The 18,657-nt window shown below is 40.2% G+C and overlaps 1 protein-coding gene across 2 annotated transcripts in view; it reads left to right on the forward strand.

The window, feature by feature from the left end:
• PRRG1 (proline rich and Gla domain 1) overlaps positions 1 to 16,716 on the forward strand; it is a 244,954-nt gene extending 228,238 nt beyond the window's left edge. For both annotated transcript variants that reach the window (XM_079765128.1, XM_079765129.1), the window contains exon 4: positions 12,447 to 16,716. In XM_079765128.1, the coding sequence (XP_079621254.1) occupies positions 12,447 to 12,932 (486 nt within the window). In that variant the 3' untranslated portion in view covers positions 12,933 to 16,716. The remainder of the gene's footprint in view (positions 1 to 12,446) is intronic.
• The last annotated feature ends 1,941 nt before the right edge of the window (positions 16,717 to 18,657 follow it).

An 18,657-nucleotide genomic window follows, 5' to 3' on the forward strand; every position in this document is an offset into this window, starting at 1 on the left:
TATTGTGTGTTGCAGTGATGATCAATCTGTATATTACTCTTTTATTAGATAGGATAGAGGCCTGGTACAGGGGTGGGGGCCAGCTGGTTTGCCCTGAAGGATGTCCCGGATCAGGGTGGGGTTCCCTTGGGGCGTGGGGCGGCCTGAGCGAGGGGCCTGTGGTGGTTTTCAGGCCAGCCACGCACCCTGGCGACCCAAGAGGAGGCCCTGGTATCTGGAATTTATTTTCCTTCTACAATTGAAACTTTGTAGCCTGGAGTGGAGCCAAGCCTGCTGCTCCCTCCGGGGCAGCAGCCATCTCTGTGGCAGTTAATTCACCTTCTACAATTGAAACTTTGTAGCCTTAAGCGGGTGAGCCCGTCCAGGGTGTGCAGAAAGCTTTGCTTCCCCTGTTGCCGCCGGCAACCCTGGCCTGCTCTCTCAAGCTCCATTCTGCCGCCATTTGTTTGAATTTGTTTACCTTCTATAATTGAAACTTTGTAGCTTGAGTGGAGGCTTAGGCCTGCAACGGCTATGGAAAGCTTGGCTTCCTCTGTTACCTGGGAAACCTTGCTCTCTGTAGCTGTAGCCATCTTGGATTGGGGTTAATTTGCATACTCGCCCTGATTGGCTGGTGGGCGTGGCTTGGCTGGTGGACGTGGCTTATGTAGCGGAGTGATGGTTAATTTGCATATTACCATTTTATTAGAGAGGATATCCTAAGACACCCAAAGCACCAATCAGAAAGAATCTACGGACCCCTATGTTCATAGCAGCACAATTTACAATAACTAAGATCTGGAAACAGCCTAAGTGACCATCAGTAGATGAGTGAATAAAAAAGCTGTGGTACATTTTTACCACGGAATACTATGCAGCAGTTAAAAAAAGAATATTGGGAGAGGAAGATGGCGACTGGCAAGACGGCAGGGAGTGAGAGAGTGTGTGAGAGAGTGAGGGGGTGAAAGGGGAGTGTGTGGACATGTGTGGTGAGTGTGTGCGTGAGCTAGAGACAGTTAGATCATGCAGAACTTTTGGGGCCTGGCAGACCAGGCAGTCTTAGACTGCAAGACCCTGCTGCCACTGCAAACACTCCCAGGCGGCTGGCGCTGGCACAGAAATCATGCCATCTTTAAGGGAAAAACTGCTGTGTCTAAGATTCTAGCTGCACTACTACCTACTGGCCTCAGACACAAATCGGGACCCTACAGCCACTCCGGAGAAAGACCTGCTACCACAGCTGCAGATCCAGGGAAAACAAGACTCCAGAAATCCCAGTTGCAGATTTCTGTGAGTCACAGAGTGCATCCCCCCCCCCGTCCAGCCTGCCACAGCTGCATAGGGCCTGCGTGACCCACAGTGTGTGAGCGGGCCTATGGCCGACACAGGGCAGCTGTGCAGCCCTGCACCCTAGCAGGCCAGGGACTCTGATTACTGGCCTGTGTGCATGGACTGACTTTTGGCGCATGCGCAAGGTCGCCCTGTGTGCCACTGACTTTCATTCTCAGCGTACATGCGGGGATTCTGTTTCTCATCACAAGCACACAGGGACCCTAATTCTTGTAGCGCACACAAGAACGCACCAAGCGCCAGAGATTCTGATTCTCGATTCTTGGCTTGAGCACATGGGGACTCTGATTCCATGTGCACAATTGGGGGCTCTGATTTTTGGTACTCACATGTAGGGACTCTGTTTCACAGCACATGTGGGTGGGGACACTGATTCTAGGCACACATGCAGATCTGAACCGAGCACCAGTGACTCCGATTCTCAGCAGAGGCACACGGGGACTCTGATTCTGGGTGCACGTGGCTCCCACCACAGCCACATGTCTCAGTGTCTGAACTCTTTAGTGACACTCAGGTGACAACACACTCCCACCACACATGGCTCAGCACCCCACAATTCAGCGCTTTGACCTTCTGGTGATAGCTAGAATGAGGACTCAACAAAAAATCCCCAAAGGAAAGAAAAAGAGGAATCACCAAGAAAGAAAATAAATGAAATGGAGGCATGCAATATGTTTGAAAAAGAATTCAGGGTAATGGTCATACAGTTCATATACTGGATGGACAAGAAAATCAACAACTTATACAAAAATCAGGAAGAAATAAAAAGTGATGTATCTACAATCAAAAATGTGATGCACAGATTCAATAGTAGACTAGGAGAAGCAGAGGACCAAATTAATGAGTTAGAAGATAAGGTAGAGAAACAAGCCCATCTGAACAGCAACTGAAGAACAAAATTAAAAAGCAGGAGTAGAGCCTAAGGGAACTTTGGGACAACATGAAACAAAATGACATATGTATAATAGGAGTGCCAGAAGGACAAGAGGAGCAGCAAGGATTAGAGAATCTATATGAAGAAATAATGACAGAAAAGTTCCCTGATATGGGAAAGAAAAACATCACACAAGTACAGAGAGTGCCAAGCAAGATGAATCCCAAAAGACCCACACCAAGACACATCATAATTACAATGGCAAATGTTAACAACAAAGAGAGAATCTTAAAGGCTGCGAGAGAGACAGAGAGTTACCTACAAAGAATCCCCCATCAGATTATCAAATGATTTCTCAACAGAAACACACCAAGCTAGAAGGGAATGGAATTAAGTATACAAAGTGATGCAAAACAAAGACTGAATCAAAGAATACTCTATCCAGCAAGACTATAAATCAAAATTGAAGGGGAAATCAGGAGCTTTGCAGACAAAAAAATAAAAATGCTAAGGAAGTTTATCACTACCAAACCAGCAATGCAAGAAATGCTAAATAGAATGCTGTAAAAAAGAAGAAATATAAAGAGAGTAAGGAACATAGGCATAAAGTACTGAAATGGCTACAAACAAATACCTATCAATAATAACATTAAATGTAAAGGCATTAAATGCTCCAATCAAAAGACATCGAGTGACTGAATGGATAAGAAAACCTGACGCATATACACTGAGTAGCCAGATTATTATGACCACGCCATCAGTACTTTGTTGGGCTGCCTTTTGCCTTCAATACTTAAGTGATTCTTCTTGGCATTGACTCCACAAGATGTTGAAAGGTGATGCAAGGAATCTGACACCATGCCTGATGAATAGCACTGTCCAGTTCTGTGAGATTTGATGGTTGTGGAAACAGCTGCTTGATGGCTCTTTTAACTTCGTCCCAGATAGGCTCAATTGGATTCATATCTGGTGATTGTGGGGGCCACCTAAGCAAGATAAAGTCTTCCTCATGTTCTTAAAACCAATCTTGCACAATATGAGCACCGTGGCATGGCCCATTGTCTTATTGGAAGAAGCCATCTCCATTGGGATATGCCATCAACATGATAGGATGAACTTGATCAGCAACGATACTTAGGTATGTTGTGCTTTTCAGACATTGTTCCACATGAATTAAAGGGCCAAAATCATGCCAAGAAAACATGCTCCAAACCATAACACTGCCCCCCACCAACTTGAAGGGTTGTACTCATTGCATGTGGGGTGCATGCTTTCATGCTGTTTCCGCAAAATTCTCACTCTGCCATCTGTATGACACAACTGAAAATGTGATTCATCGGACCACATGACTTTTATCCAATGCTCGACTGTCCAATCCTTGTGTTCCCGTGCGAATTGGAGAATTTTATCTTGGTAACTGCAGACAGCAAAGGTGTTTGAACAGGCCTTCGGCTTCCATATCCCATACTATGCACTGTACGGCTAATTTTCCTACAAACATCAGGTTGTCATAATAATCTGGTCACTCAGTGTATATGCTGTGTAAAAGAGACCCACGTCAGAACAAGGGACTCACACAGACTAAAAGTGAAGGGATGGAAAAATATCTTTCAGACAAGTGGAAATGAAAAAAAGCTAGAGTAGCAATACTTATATCTGACAAAATAGATCTCAAAGTGATGAGCATAACAAGAGACAAGGAAGGCTACTTCATAATTCTAAAGTTATCAATACAACAAGAGGATATAACTCTGGTAAAAACATATGCACCCAAGTACATAACAAAAAACTTCTGGAAGGTATCAGGGGAGAGATTGACAGCAATACAATCATAGTAGGAGACTTGAATATCCCATTAACATCACTGGATAAATCCTCTAGACAAAAAATTAGGAAAGAAACAGCAATTCTAAACGACTCAGTAGATCAGATGGACTTAATTGACATCTTCAGAACATTCACCCCAAAGCTACAGAATATACATACTTCTCAAAGGCACATGCGTCATTTTCAAAGATAGACCACATATTGCGACACAGGCAAAATCTCTTCAAAATCGAGAAGACTGAAATCATATTAAGCATCTTCTCATATCACAATGGCATAATATTAGAAATAAATGACAATAAAAACAATCACAAAAATTCAAACACTTGGAGGATGAATAGCATGCTACTAAACAATGATTGGGTTACCAAAGAGATCAAAAAAGAAATAAAAGCATACTGGAAATGAATGACAATCAAAACACAACAATGCCAAATCTATGGGACACAGTGAAAGCAGTCCTGAGGGGGAAGTTCATAGAATTACAGGCCTAAGTTAAAAAACACACACACACACAAACAAACAAACAAACAAAAAACAAGCAAACAAACAAACAAACAAAAAAACACAAGAAAAAACTGGTAATAAACCAGCTAGCACTGCAACTTGAAGAATTAGAAAGAGATAAATAAGAAAAGCCCAGAGTGAGCAGAAGGAAGGAAATAATAATGATCAGAGCAGAAATAAATGACATAGAGACAAAAGAAAAAAAATAATACAAAAGATCAATGAAACCAAGAGATGGTTCTTTGAAAGGATAAACAAGATTGATGAACCTCTAGCCAGGCTCACCAAGAATCAAAGAGAGAGGACCCATATAAACAAAATCAGAAATGAAAGAGTCCAAATAAAAACAGAGCTCATAGAAATACAAAGAATCACAAAAAAATACTATGAGCAACTCTATTCCAACAGACTGTTCAACCTAAAAGAAATTGACTTATTCCTAGAAAAATATCAACCTTCCAAAACTGAAACAGGAAGAATAAAAAAATCTAAATAGGCTGATAACAGTGGAGGAAATTGAAGCAGTAATCAAAAAACTTCCAACAAACAAAAGGCCTGGACAAGACAGCTTCACGGGGGAGGTTTATCAAACATTCAAAGAAGAAATAAAACCTATCTTCCTCAAACTATTCCAAAAAATTCAAGAGGAAGGAACACTTCCAAGCTCTTTCTACGAAGCCAGCATTATCCTAATCCCAAAAACAGATAAAGACAATACAAAGAAAGAGAATTACAGGCCAATATCCCTCATAAACATAGATGCCAAAATTCTCAACAAAATTTTAGCAAATTGAATCCAGCATTACATTAGAAAGATCCTATACCATGACCAAGTTGGATTTATTCTGAGGATGCCAGGATGGTTCCATATCTGCAAATCAATAAACATGATACACCACATAAAACAAATTGAAATATAAAAACCATGTAATCATATCCATTGATGGAGAAAAAGCATTTGACAAAATCCAACACCCTTTCTTGATAAAAAAGTGGGAATAGATGGATCATCACTCAAACTAATAAAAACCATATATTACAAACCTACAGCCAACATAATACTCAAAAACTAAAACCATTTCCCCTAAGAACAGGAACAAGGCAGGGATGCCCACTCTCACCACTCCTGTTTGACATAGTACTGGAAGCAGTATCCATGGCAATCAGACAAGAGGAAAAAATAAAAGGCATCCAAATTGGAAAAGAAGTAAAATTGTCATTATTTGCAGATGACATGATATTGTACACAGAAAACCCTAAAGACTCCATCAAAAAACTACTAGACTTAGTAAATAAATTTGGCAATGTGGCAGGATACAAAATTAACACCCAGAAGTCTATCACTTTTTTACACACCAATAATTAACTCACAGAAAGAGAAACTAAAAAAACAATCCCATTTACCATTCTAACAAAAAATTAAGATAGCTAGGAATAAATTTAACAAAGGAAGTAAAGGATTTGGACTCAGAAAATTATAGGATATTGAAAAAAGAGATAGAGGAAGACAGACAAATGGAATAATTTACCATGTTCTTAGATTGGGAGAATCAACATCATTAAAATATGCATACTACCCAAAGCAATCTATAAATTCAATGCAATCCCCATTAAAATTCCAACTGCATACTTCAAAGACCTAGAACATACTCTCCAAAAATTTATCTGGGATAAAAAAAAAAGACTTCCAAAAGCTGCAGCAATCTTGAGAAAGAAGAACAAAGTTGGAAGGATCACAATACCAGATATCAAGCTAAATTACCAAGCCACGGTTCTCAAAACTGCCTGGTACTGGCACAAGAACAGACATATAGACCAGCGGGACAGAACAGAGAACCCATAAATGAACACAAGCCATTATGCTCAATTAATATTTGACAATGGAGGCAAGAGCATCCACTGGAGTCAAGACAGTTTCTTCAATAAATGGTGTTGGGAAAATTGGACAGACATATGCAAAAAAAAAAAAAAATGGAACTAGACCACCAACTTACACCATATATAAAAATAAACTCAAAATGGATAAAGGATTTAAACGTAAGATGGAAAACCATAAAAATCTTAGAAGAAATCATAGGCAGCAAAATAGCAGACATTTGTTGTAGCAATATCTTTACCAATACAGCACCTAGGGCAATGGAAACTAAGGATAAAATAAACAAATGGGACTATATCAAAATAAAAGGCTTCTTCACAGCAAAAGAAACCATCAACAAACCAAGAAAGTCCACTGCATGGGAGAACATATTTGCCAATGTTATCTCCAATAAGGGTTTAATCTCCAAAATTTAGAGGGAGCTTATACAACTAAACAAAAGGAAGATAAACAATCCAATCAAAAAATGGGCAAAGGACTTAACTAGACACTTTTTGAAAGAGAACATGCAGGAAGCCAAATATGAAAACATTCTCAAATTCACAAATTGTCCATGCAAAGAACAGCTATCATGAAAAAGCAACAAACAACAAGTGCTGGCGAGGATGCAGAGACAAAGGAACCCTCGTGCACCCTGGTGCAGACACTGTGGAAAACAGTATGGCATTTCCTCCAAAAATTAAAAATGGAACTGCCATTTGACCCAGTAATCCCACTTCTAGGACTATATCCCAGGAAACCAGAAACACCAATCAGAAAGGATATATGCACCCCTATGTTCATAGCAGCACAATTTATAATTGCTAATATTTGGAAACAACCTAAATGCCCATCAGCAGATGAGTGGATTAAAATACTGAGGTACATCTACATAATGAAATACTACACTGCTATAAAAAAGAAGGAATTCTTACCATTTGCAACAGCATAGATGAAACTGGAGAGCATTATGCTAAGCAAAATAAGCCAATCAGAGAAAGATAAATATCACATGATCTCACACATTTGTGGAATATAAAGAACATCATAAACTGATGAACAAAAAGAGACACAGAGACAAGGAAGCATCAAACATACTCTTAAACTACAGAGGGAAGGCAGGGGTGGTTTTTTTTGGGGGGGGGCGGTAAGAGATCAACTGAGGGACTTGTATGCATGCATATAAGCATAATCAAAGGACACAGACAATGGCGGGGGGGAAGTTGAGGGCATGTGTCGGGGGATAGGGGAGGTCTGGGAGGTCATTGGGGAAAAAGGAAACATATCTACTACTATTTGTAATACTTTATACAATCCTATCCTATGGCTCTATGTGGATGAGTTGCTGATGAGAGCCTCCCTGCAACCACAGTACTCGGTGTTCTCAACACGGCGGTAGCACAGGATCATGTACACAACATCACAAAAGAAAAAGCATCCTATTCCCAACTTATTCACAGACTTCTATTTCTGGTATCTATATTCCCAATGTGTCCACAAGTACATTTGGAAAAAGAAAAAAGATTTGTACATGATATGACTGCATCGTTAGAAAACCCAAGTGATCACAAGCAGAGCACTATTAACACCTAATGAACCAAATACACTGATGATCAAAAACAGATCCAGAGATACAGATGCATGAACAGACTGTGGATCCTCAGAGGGAAGGCGGGGGAGGGTGGGTGGGAGGGCGGGGAAGGAGCAAGGAGGAAGCCCCAGTTCCCTGCACCTCCTCCCACAGGCATAGCCCATCCTGGTGTTATGATAAAAAGAGCTGTGTTTTTCTAACTCTGTCCGGGTAAAGGAAACAAGTGTCTGTTGACTTCCAATCTTACTCTCCAAGCTTCCAGTTAATCCCTCTGGATGCATCATATCCACCCTCAAAAGGATCCAAGGGACAGGTTCAACCTTCGTTCCATAGTTGAGGAAACTGACCAATAAACACATGTGTCTCATGTCTCAGTGTCAACTCCCATGGAAATCTCCAGGTAATAACTCAGATTCTATAACTAAGGGTATATTTTCATGTTTAATTCAATCCCAGGAATCAAATAATACAATAAAGGATAAAATGAATTCAGAGGGCTCTGCATTGTATTCCCAGGGTCTTTGGTTTCACACAAACCTCAGAGCTCAGTTATCCTGAGATGAAAGAAAAGGAAAGAAAAATGTGAAAGGTTTCCCAGTTCAGTCACAGAGACATCTCATAGCCACATACTAACGACACGACATTAACTTAGGGGTGGAAAGGACACAAATGGAATAGAAGATGGATCTATTTCCGTTCAGATTCAAACCAAGTTAATGAGGCAGAAGAAACACTGGACGCCATGGAAGAATAAGATGAAACAGTCCAGTAAAGAGTGTCACAGACCTCGCAGGGACAGCACCTGGGGCTCCGGACATGACGGGAGGAGGGAGGGAGCTGGGTGAGAGGAAGTGCATGGAAAGGCCTGGGAGTAGGAATAAGAGGGTGATGTGCAGAAGGTGGGCCGGGCCCCACCGGGTGATGGCGGGGGCAAGCCTGCAGGAGGTGGCCAAGTGCCCCCACCTCTGCTGAGGGGTGCATGCATCTGTCCTGGGAGCTGAGGCTGATGGAGAGGGAGGCTATGGCTCTATGTGGATGAGTTGCTAATGAGAGCCTCAACACGGCGGTAGCACAGGATCATGTACACAACATCACAAAAGAAAACGCATCCTATTCCCAACTTATTCACAGACTTCTATTTCTGGTATCTATATTCCCAATGTGTCCACAAGTACATTTGGAAAAAGAAAAAAGATTTGTACATGATATGACTGCATCTTTAGAAAACCCAAGTGATCACAAGCAGAGCACTTTTAACACCTAATGAACCAAATACACTGGTGATCAAAAATAGATCCAGAGATACAGATGCATGAACAGACTGTGGATCCTCAGAGGGAAGGCGGGGGATGGTTGGTGGGTGCGATGAGATCAACCAATGGCCTGTGTGCATATATGCATCACCCCTGGACACAGACAACAGGGTGGTGAGGGCCTGGGGGGGTGGGGTAGTAGGCTGGAAAAGGTTAATGAGGGAAAGGGGACCTATGTAACCCATTCAACAATAAAGATTTAATGAAAAGAGTAAGAAATAAAAGAAAATTAAAAAGGAAAAGAAAAACCAAGAATAACTGCCCTGGCCGGGTGGCTCCATTGGTTGGAGCTTCATCCTGTACATTGAAACGCTGCAGGTTTAAACCTGGGTAGGGGTGTGTGCTATGTGGGAGTCCACTGAGCAAGTGTTGCCTGGAGGAGGGAGGCTCCTCAGACCTAAACACAGTCCAGGCCTCGCCCATGATCAAAGGCCCATCTTCTGCTGAGTGAGACCAGTCCTCCCAGCTTCCTGTTGAGTCCCTGGTCTCTGAGTCATCGGACCACTCCCCCATGTTCCCCAGAATGCACTGCTCAGTATCCATCTATACTAATAAAAGGGTAATATGCTAATTAGACCAGACGTCCCTCCAGACCAAGCCACAGTGGTGGGAGCTGAGGCAGAGGCAGTTAGGGGCAACCATTCCGGCAAGGGAGGGCAGTTAGGGGCAATCAGACCGGCAGGCAGAGGCGGTTAGGGACAATCAGGCAGACAGGGGAGCAGTTAGGGGCATCAGGCAGGCAGGCAGAGTGGTTAGGGGTGATCAGGCAGGTAGGCAGGTGAGCAGTTAGGAGCCAGCAGTCCTGGATTGTGAGAGGGATATCCCTGCAGGATCGGGCCTAAACTGGCAGTTGGAATCCTCCAAGGGGTCCCAGATTGGAGAGGATGCAGGCTGGGCTGAGGACACCACCCCCCCCCCATGCACGAATTTCATGCACCAGGCCTCTAGTAAAAAAAAATTAAAAAAGAAGAATATCTTACCCTTTGAGACAGCATGAAGGGACCTGGAGAGTATCATGCTAAATGAAATTAGTCAGTCAGAAAAAGACAAGTATCACATGATCACACTTATATGTGGAATCTAAGTGACAAAATAAACTGATGAACAGAGTGGATCGAGAGGCATGGAAGCATGGAACAGAGTGTGGAATCTTAGAGGGAAAGTGGCGGAGTGTGGGTGGGTGGAAGGTAATGAACCTTGTATGCATAACCCATGGACACAGACAATAGGGTACTGAAGGCCTTGGAGTGCAGGGGGACTGGGGGGGGGTTCAATGGGGGGAAGGAAAAAGGGGACATATGTAATACTTTCAACAATTAAGAATTATTAAAAAGTAGAAAGACAAATACCACATGTTTTCATTTATATGTGGAATCCAAAAAAACAAAATAAATGGACAAACAAAACAGAAACAAACTCATAGATACAGAGAAAAAATTGATGATTGCCAGATGGGAGGGGGATTGAGGAGGATGTGTGAAAAAGGTGAAGAGATTAAGAAGTACAAATTGTCAATTATAAAAACAGTTATGGGGATATAAAGTATAGAATAGAGAATATAGCAAATCCTACCTAATAAAAAGGTAATATGCAAATTGACCATACCATCGACACGCCCACAAGCCAATCAGAGCAAGTAGGCAAATTAACCTAACCAAGATGGCTACAGCCACAGAGAGCAAGGTTTCCCAGGTAACAGAGCAAGCCAAGCTTTCTGCGAGCCGTTGCAGGCCTAAGCCTCCACTCAAGCTACAAAGTTTCAATTATAGAAGGTAAAAAAATTCAAACAGAAATGGCGGTAGAATAGAGCTTGAGAGAGCAGGCCAGGGTTGCCGGCGGCAACAGGGGAAGCAAAGCTTTCTGCACACCCTGGACGGGCCCAGGTCTCTGCTTAAGGCTACAAAGTTTCAATTATAGAAAGTGAATTAACTGCAACAGAAATGGCTGCCGGCCGGAGGGAGCAGCAGGCTTGGCTCCGCTCCAGGCTACAAAGTTTCAATTGTAGAAGGAAAATAAATCCCAGATACCAGGACCTCTGCTTGGGTCGCCAGGGTGCGTGGCCGGCCTGCAAACCACCACAGGCCCCTCACTCAGGCCAACCCACGCCCCAAGGGAACCCCCATCTGATCCGGGACACCCTTCAGAGCAAACCAGCTGGCCCCCAGCCGTGCACCAGGCCTCTATCCTATCTAATAAAAGAGTAATATGCAGATTGACCATCATTCCAACACACAAGATGGCTGCCCCCATGTAGTCAAAGATCCTGCCCCCATGTGGACACAAGATGGCAACTACAAGATGGAGAGGGCAGTTGAGAGGGACCAGTCCTGCAAGGGAGGGCAGTTGAGAGGGACCAGGCTTGCAAGGGAGGGCAGTTGGAGGTGATCAACCCTGCAAGAGAGGGCAGTTAGGGGTGACCAGGCCGGCAGAGGAGAGAAGTTGGGGGCAAACAGGCTGGCAGGGGAGCAGTTAAGCATCAACCAGGCTGGCAGCAGAGTGGTTAGAGGGTGATCAGGCTGGCAGGCAGAAGTGGTTAGGGGCAATCAGGAAGGCAGGCAGGCAAGCAGTTGGGAGCCAGCAGTCCTGGATTGTGAGAGGGATGTCCGACTGCCCGTTTAGGCCTGATCCCACCAGGCCTAAACGGGTAGTCGGACATCCCTCCAGGGGTCCAAGATTGGAGAGGGTACAGGCTGGGCTGAGGGACAACCCCCCTCCGTGCATGAATTTCGTGCACCGGGCTTCTAGTATTATTATAATAACTATATATGTTGTCAGGTACTAGAGTTATTGGAGTGATCACTTTGTAAGTTATATAAATGTCTAATACATATGTTGGATACCTGAAACTAATAAAATATTGTATGTTAAATGTAATTGAATGATTTTTTAAAATTCTATAAATGAAAAAAATAAAATGTCATAGCTAAAATTATAAATAACTCCCAAGTCTTGAAGATGACTCATGTTCTACTATGATTTATTTGTAATTTCTTGTCATGAAAAATGTAGACTATAGGTCATTTAAACAAAAAAAGCTGGTTTGTTGTTGTTGTTTTTTCATTATATTACTAGACCCCATACATTTGTTCATTTGATATTTCATATCTTTTGATCATACTGATTTTCAATAATTTTGTCTTTTATTTTCAGAAAGAGTTTTGGAACATCTATACAAAAGCGCAACAAGGTGAGAGTAGCAGAGGAAGTGACTGGTTTCAATTTTACCTCACCTTTCCATTAATCTTTGGCCTCTTTATTATCCTCCTTGTCATTTTCCTAATCTGGAGATGCTTCCTAAAAAACAAAACTCGCAGACAGACAGTGACTGAAGATCACATCCCTTTCCCTCAGCACCTTAATATTATCACTCCACCTCCCCCACCAGACGAAGTGTTTGATAGCAGTGGAATTTCGCCAGGCTTTCTGGAATATGTAGTTGGACGCTCAGATTCTGTTTCCACTCACCTGTCCAACTGCGATCCTCCACCAACCTATGAGGAAGCCACAGGACAGGTGAACCTTCAGAGGATTGAAACAGAACCTCAATTAGACCCACCCCCGGAGTATGAGGACATCATCAATTCCAACTCATCCAGTGCCATTGCTATGGTGCCTGTGGTCACCACCATCAAATGAAACAGCAAACTTCTTTTTACTATAATCGTTTTTAGAATACTAATAAAACAACTGTCTACCACTTTACCACTACATAAATATGCATTGACTTATTTTATTGGACTCTGACAGCATAGCACTTTACATTTTCTGATTTGATTTTAATTAGTTTTATTTCCTACTATAAAATCATTATCCATGCTTATTTTAGGTAATAGGAATATATGAAGAGGGGAAAACAGTGGTCTTTATGTGATGTGATGAGTTATACATATGTGTGTATGTGTATTCATGCATATATACATATATGCATATAGTGTGTACATCAGCCCAGCATATGTGCAATGTGTTAAACAGCCATTAACTTCTGTCTAAATCACCTGTAAATTACTCACCAAAATTGGGGGGGGGGGGGCCGTCAAGTTGTGTAATAGATAGTGATGTGCAGTTCAATTTTGAAAATAAGATGAACTTAGTATGTTTTCTGTTTCTTACTGGCTTTTGTTAAACTTTTTCTTCAACTACCTTAGTAGAAAAAAATGCATGTAGTCTATCTTGATTTTCAGAACATCCCAGAAAGATTGAGGGAAGGGACAGTAAACAATAACTTGCTTATAGTGTATAGCAAGAAAATTATTGGTAATTAGTTGCATTTAGCTAATTTTATAGGAGGGAATTTTTTTGTTGTTGACTGTCCCTCCTCCCAATTAAACAGTGTTTGCTTACTAGTTTTGAATGTCTCATGCTATTTGTATTAACATCTTGGTGGAGAGGATTTCCTGCAAACAGAATAATTTCTAAAGTACATATATGCATTAATGACAGTGAATAGATAAAGATTTATCCTTTGCTCTTTGGTGACAACAATTATTTTCTTCTCACTGTTTCATTGCTTTTTACTCTACTTTCTACTCTTTCTACCACCACAGAATCGTCAAGTACCTAAGAATTTAGTTAAAATAAAATTCTTAAAATTATTTTCTTAATGCTTTTTTATAGACTGAAGTCTTTGTGTCAAATGATTGAGGCAATTTCCCATTAAATTAAGAATTGTGATTTTTATATTGCTCTCCAGTTGGTGGAGGAAGATTGCAAAGTCTGTTGTGCCAGGTGCACAATAAATCTAGTTATAATAACTTAACAAAGATCTTGTTCTTTCATTTTGGGTTTTTTTTTCATCAGTTTTTATTTAACTTCATGATTTTTACTTTTTCTTTGGATCAGAGTGAACGGCTATGAATGAGCTGCCAATATAAACTAGCTCAGAAAGAAAAGTATGACAGTGATTTTATACAAAGTTCCATAATTTATGTCACTGGTGGGAAATTCATTTTATTAGTCAGAAAGATGTCTCTGCCACTCTCCCAGGCTTCCTTGGTCTTGGGTAAAATGGTGGATGAAGCAATGGAATGCAGGTTTAGTAAGTATCATACACTGCTGCCTCCATCTCCATCCCCACTGACCTCTCCCTCAATCTTGCCTTGAAACCAAAGGAAGAGGAAATGCTTGGGAGAATCCTGAACTAGGAGTCAGATGACATGAATTCTAATCCCTCTCTGCAATATACTTGCCATGGTACCTCAGGAAAGTCCCATATCTGGCCCTCAAATTCCTTAACTCTGAAATGGCAATAAAATCATTTGCCCTGTCCTTCTCCAGTGACATCAAAAGATCTAATGATATGGTGTGCATGAAAGTAATTTGTAAGATATGAAGAGGTCATAGCATTGTTCTTATTGTCCTAAAGAGAGAATTTTCTCCCCGTTCCCCTAAAATTTATCCGAGTTTTTACATAATGAGAAATAGAATAGGCTGCCCCATAAATGGCTGACATGTTCCTGATCTGAGTGTGAAGGCTATTAGTTAAACTCCTGTCATTCTCTGGTCTATACCAAGGCTGTGCCAACTTAAAGATGACAGCCAGTTTAACACAAACAGGATTAAGCAAATGTTAGAAAGAGAAATAGAATGAGTGTGCTTTGTTAATAGGTTTTGTAGCTTTCATGGGCTAAAAATGAAAAATCTTTACCCTGGTCTCAGCAGAAATGACGATGCTGTTTTGAATTTGGCCATGGTGATCTTTGGCTTCTAGTTAAAGCTGAAAGTTGAAGTGTTTGATACTGTGACTTGTGTGTGTATGTGTGGATATTTTGGTTTATTTTAAAATGAAAATTAAGGCTCCTTTTGTATAGATTTTTATGTCATTAATATCAGGCCTTAGATTAACCCTTTGCACTCGCTTGCTTTTTTCTCGATTCCTTTATTCTACTCGGGATTTAATTTTTTAAATACCCCAGATTTTACAAAGCGCGGTAATAGAATAAAAAACTGGAGTTTCTTTTCATACAAACTTATTTATTTGGATTTTTTAATATTTCAAATTATTGATACATTCAATAACCGTCACACTTGACATCCGAGTGCAAAAGGTTAAACAGTAGTTTCCAAAAGTGTTCCCATGAGTTCTGGGGTGTCCTTGAGACCCTTTTAGGGGATCAGTGAGATCAAAACTATTAATCATAATATTACAAGGCTATTATTTATCTTTTTATTCTAACTCTCAAAATAGTTAAAATATAAAACAATGCCATCTTCCCTCAGATCTTATGTCTGTTTTAGAAAATATGGCTATTTTATTAAAAATGTTATTTATGTTAGCACGTAATGGACTTTTTAATTTTTAAATAAATAAATACTTTTTAAATTTGTATGCATCCTAATATGGAAAATATGGATAGATGTCAACTCCATAAACAAAAGCTCTTTGGCATCCAGATCCCCAATAAAATGTAAGAATATGAAGAGATCTGGAGACCAAAAGTTTCAGAATTACAAGATTATACAAAGGAGCAGAATGTTCTGTTAACTAAGTATATTATTCTTGCAACTTTATTTTACATTTCCAACTCCTGATATTGGATTTAATGCTACCTTTTAGTGATACCTGAACTGTAATGTTGATCCTTGAAACAAAAGCCAAATGCTTAAACTGATCAATGACCACAGTTTTTCAGACTATTGGTTAAAGAAAGCATTCTTACTCCATAGTGATAACTGGCATCAGTCACAGGTCTCCTGGCAGCATTGGCATCATGATGACAGGATAAACAAAATACCACTTTCTTCAAGAAGCATTCTCTTAGGTTTGTTTGGTTGGTTTGGTTTGATTTTGCTTTGTTTGGGTTTTACATTTTTAAAAACCCTTTTGCTATGCCACCTGGTTTTATAAACTGAATTTCTTAATATGTTTTATAATTAAAGGGGCTTGTCTGGAATAAATATATTTTTTATGCTTTTGCCTTTCTTACCTGATAGATACTACATTCACCTTTGATCATTTTTAATAAAGGTTTAGTTTTGCAGATATATTTAGTGCCTTTCTTAAGCAGTAATTAAACTGAATCAACCAGTTTGCATTTAAATGAAAGAATGGGCTTAATGGGAGTTCTTCCAGTGGAAAGGTTTCCAAACTTCCACATGCAGTAGTTGTGACTAGAATACTAGAACTATCTGCCTCTCTGCTTTGAATATCACAATTAATTGTATCTGTTTAAAGTAAATTATATTTCTTTTTTCATATTGAACAATACAAATACTGATGCTGTGTTTTATTCATTGTTAATTATGACTTCAAGACTGATGATCTGATATGATAACTGGAGGTTGCTTTAACTTGGTTTTGTGTAAATTTCATGTATTTTATTATATTTCACATTTTTAAACACTTGGTTTACATTAAATTATGGTTTTTAACTATTTTTATGTTTATACTAGGTAATGTTTTTCTTATATCTCTATGTTTTTGGTATGCTAAATAAAGCTGTTTTTAAACCCAAGAGACTTTTTCTACCATGTGTTAATTATATTATGATTAGTTAATAAACATGCTGCATAAATTCTTATTAATTATGGTCTTTTTAATAAGGTAAAAATTATTTTTATTTTTCTTATGAATTTAAGTAATATTACTCCAGAAATAAAAAATATCTGGTGACAACTTCAGGGTGTTCCCAGCAAGAAAGAACTTTCTGTACTACTTTTGAATGATGCGAGCATGACACAAAATGGAAACACTTGCTTCAAAAGGATAGACTGAACTCCCTGCAGTGGTGTAGTTTGTCAAGTACTGGAAATAGTGTTATTTAAAGATATCAAGGAACTGGATTTTTTCCTCCTTAGCAGAATAGATTGCACTTGATATTTAGAAGATTAGAAAGGAAATCACAAGATGCAAACATCTGTAACCACAGGGAAGCTTCTTAAAGTGTAGTTACCTCAAAAAACAAAAGCTAATGTGATATGTCATTAAACAAACTAATGTAAATATGACTTGATTTTTATGGTATAAAATATTTAATTATATTTGAGGAGGAATTGTAAGAATATGTTATAAGTCTAAGTATCCATTTTCTAAGCATCAGTTCCCAGAGAGTTGTCCAAAATATCATAACAAGGTACTTTTAAAAACATATAGCAATTTCGCTCCGCCGGCTCCTCACAGGTGCAACCCCTGACGATCCACTTACATATTTGATGGGAAAACTTTCCCAACAGAAAATTTTGAGTTTAGGGTATTTTATTTTTATAAATACCAGATTAGTTATATTAAACCACTGGTGATTTTGAGGGTGGCAGTTAGAGTTAGAACATTAAGTATTTCAGATGCTCAAGGAGATCTGTAAGGATGCCACTAACTAACTCAGTGTTGCATATATAGGAGCACAGTGTCAGGATGTGAGTCATAGGGGACACCAGGCGAAGCTACTACTCAGGGATTTTACATTCGACCAAGAGTGATATCCATGTGCTACATGGAGGGGGCGGGGGACGCTCCCACCCAGCACCTTATTTAAATTCCTAAGAATGACTTGTGTGGCAATTCAAGCTATTTTTATACTCTAATAGAATTATTTAATTTCCATTTGTTGAATTATTAGTTACCACTGCCATTTCTTCAGCTATGAATATGTGGCTGATGTCTGGGAGATGGGCCTCATGCTATTTTATATTCTGTGATGTTAAAATGATAAATTACTCTGTGTTTATAATCAGATTTTCTATTGACAAAGCCCTGAGGAGGGGTCTGGAAGATTTTTCTGTACGTATTGTTCTCTTACAAATTTGTCTGTTAGGAAAACGCACACACTTCAAATAGAAGGGGGAAGGGTTTCTGACCTGGGAACCACTTGGGTGAGAGTTGTAGGATAAGCCTTTCCAGTGCGAGTGTAAATATGTTCATGTGGCCTGGGCTCTGGTTGGGAGGTATGTGTAAGTCAGTAGAGGAGCCTGCTCGGTTATGAAGGATTGCATGGTCTGAGCAGGCTCCTCCTAGGCACCTCGAGACACTGGTAGCCCCACGGGGCAAAGTCCACAAGTTTCCCCAAGAGATGACGTGAGCAAACTGCTATTCTGTTAATATATAGAAAGGCCCGTGCCCACAAACAAGTGAACTACATGCAAACCCTGCACAGGGGGTTGGCTCGGCCATCCTGGGGAGGTCAGGTGGCGTGGGTGGGGGAGTGCTTTTCATAACTGCAGTACTGCAAATACATCCCAACTGCTGTAGCTTCTATTCTACTGTATTCCATTCCAACCTATTTTTAATAAACTTTATATGTATTTAAAAAAACATACAGCAATTTCTAAAACTTATATAAATTACATATTGATTAATACATTCATGAAACACAACACCTAGGTCAAGACATTTCTGACACCCCAAGAAGGCTCCCTCATTCCCCTTCCT

Source organism: Cnephaeus nilssonii, assembly GCF_951640355.1.
Source record: "Cnephaeus nilssonii genome assembly, chromosome: X".
NCBI lineage: Eukaryota > Metazoa > Chordata > Mammalia > Chiroptera > Vespertilionidae > Cnephaeus > Cnephaeus nilssonii.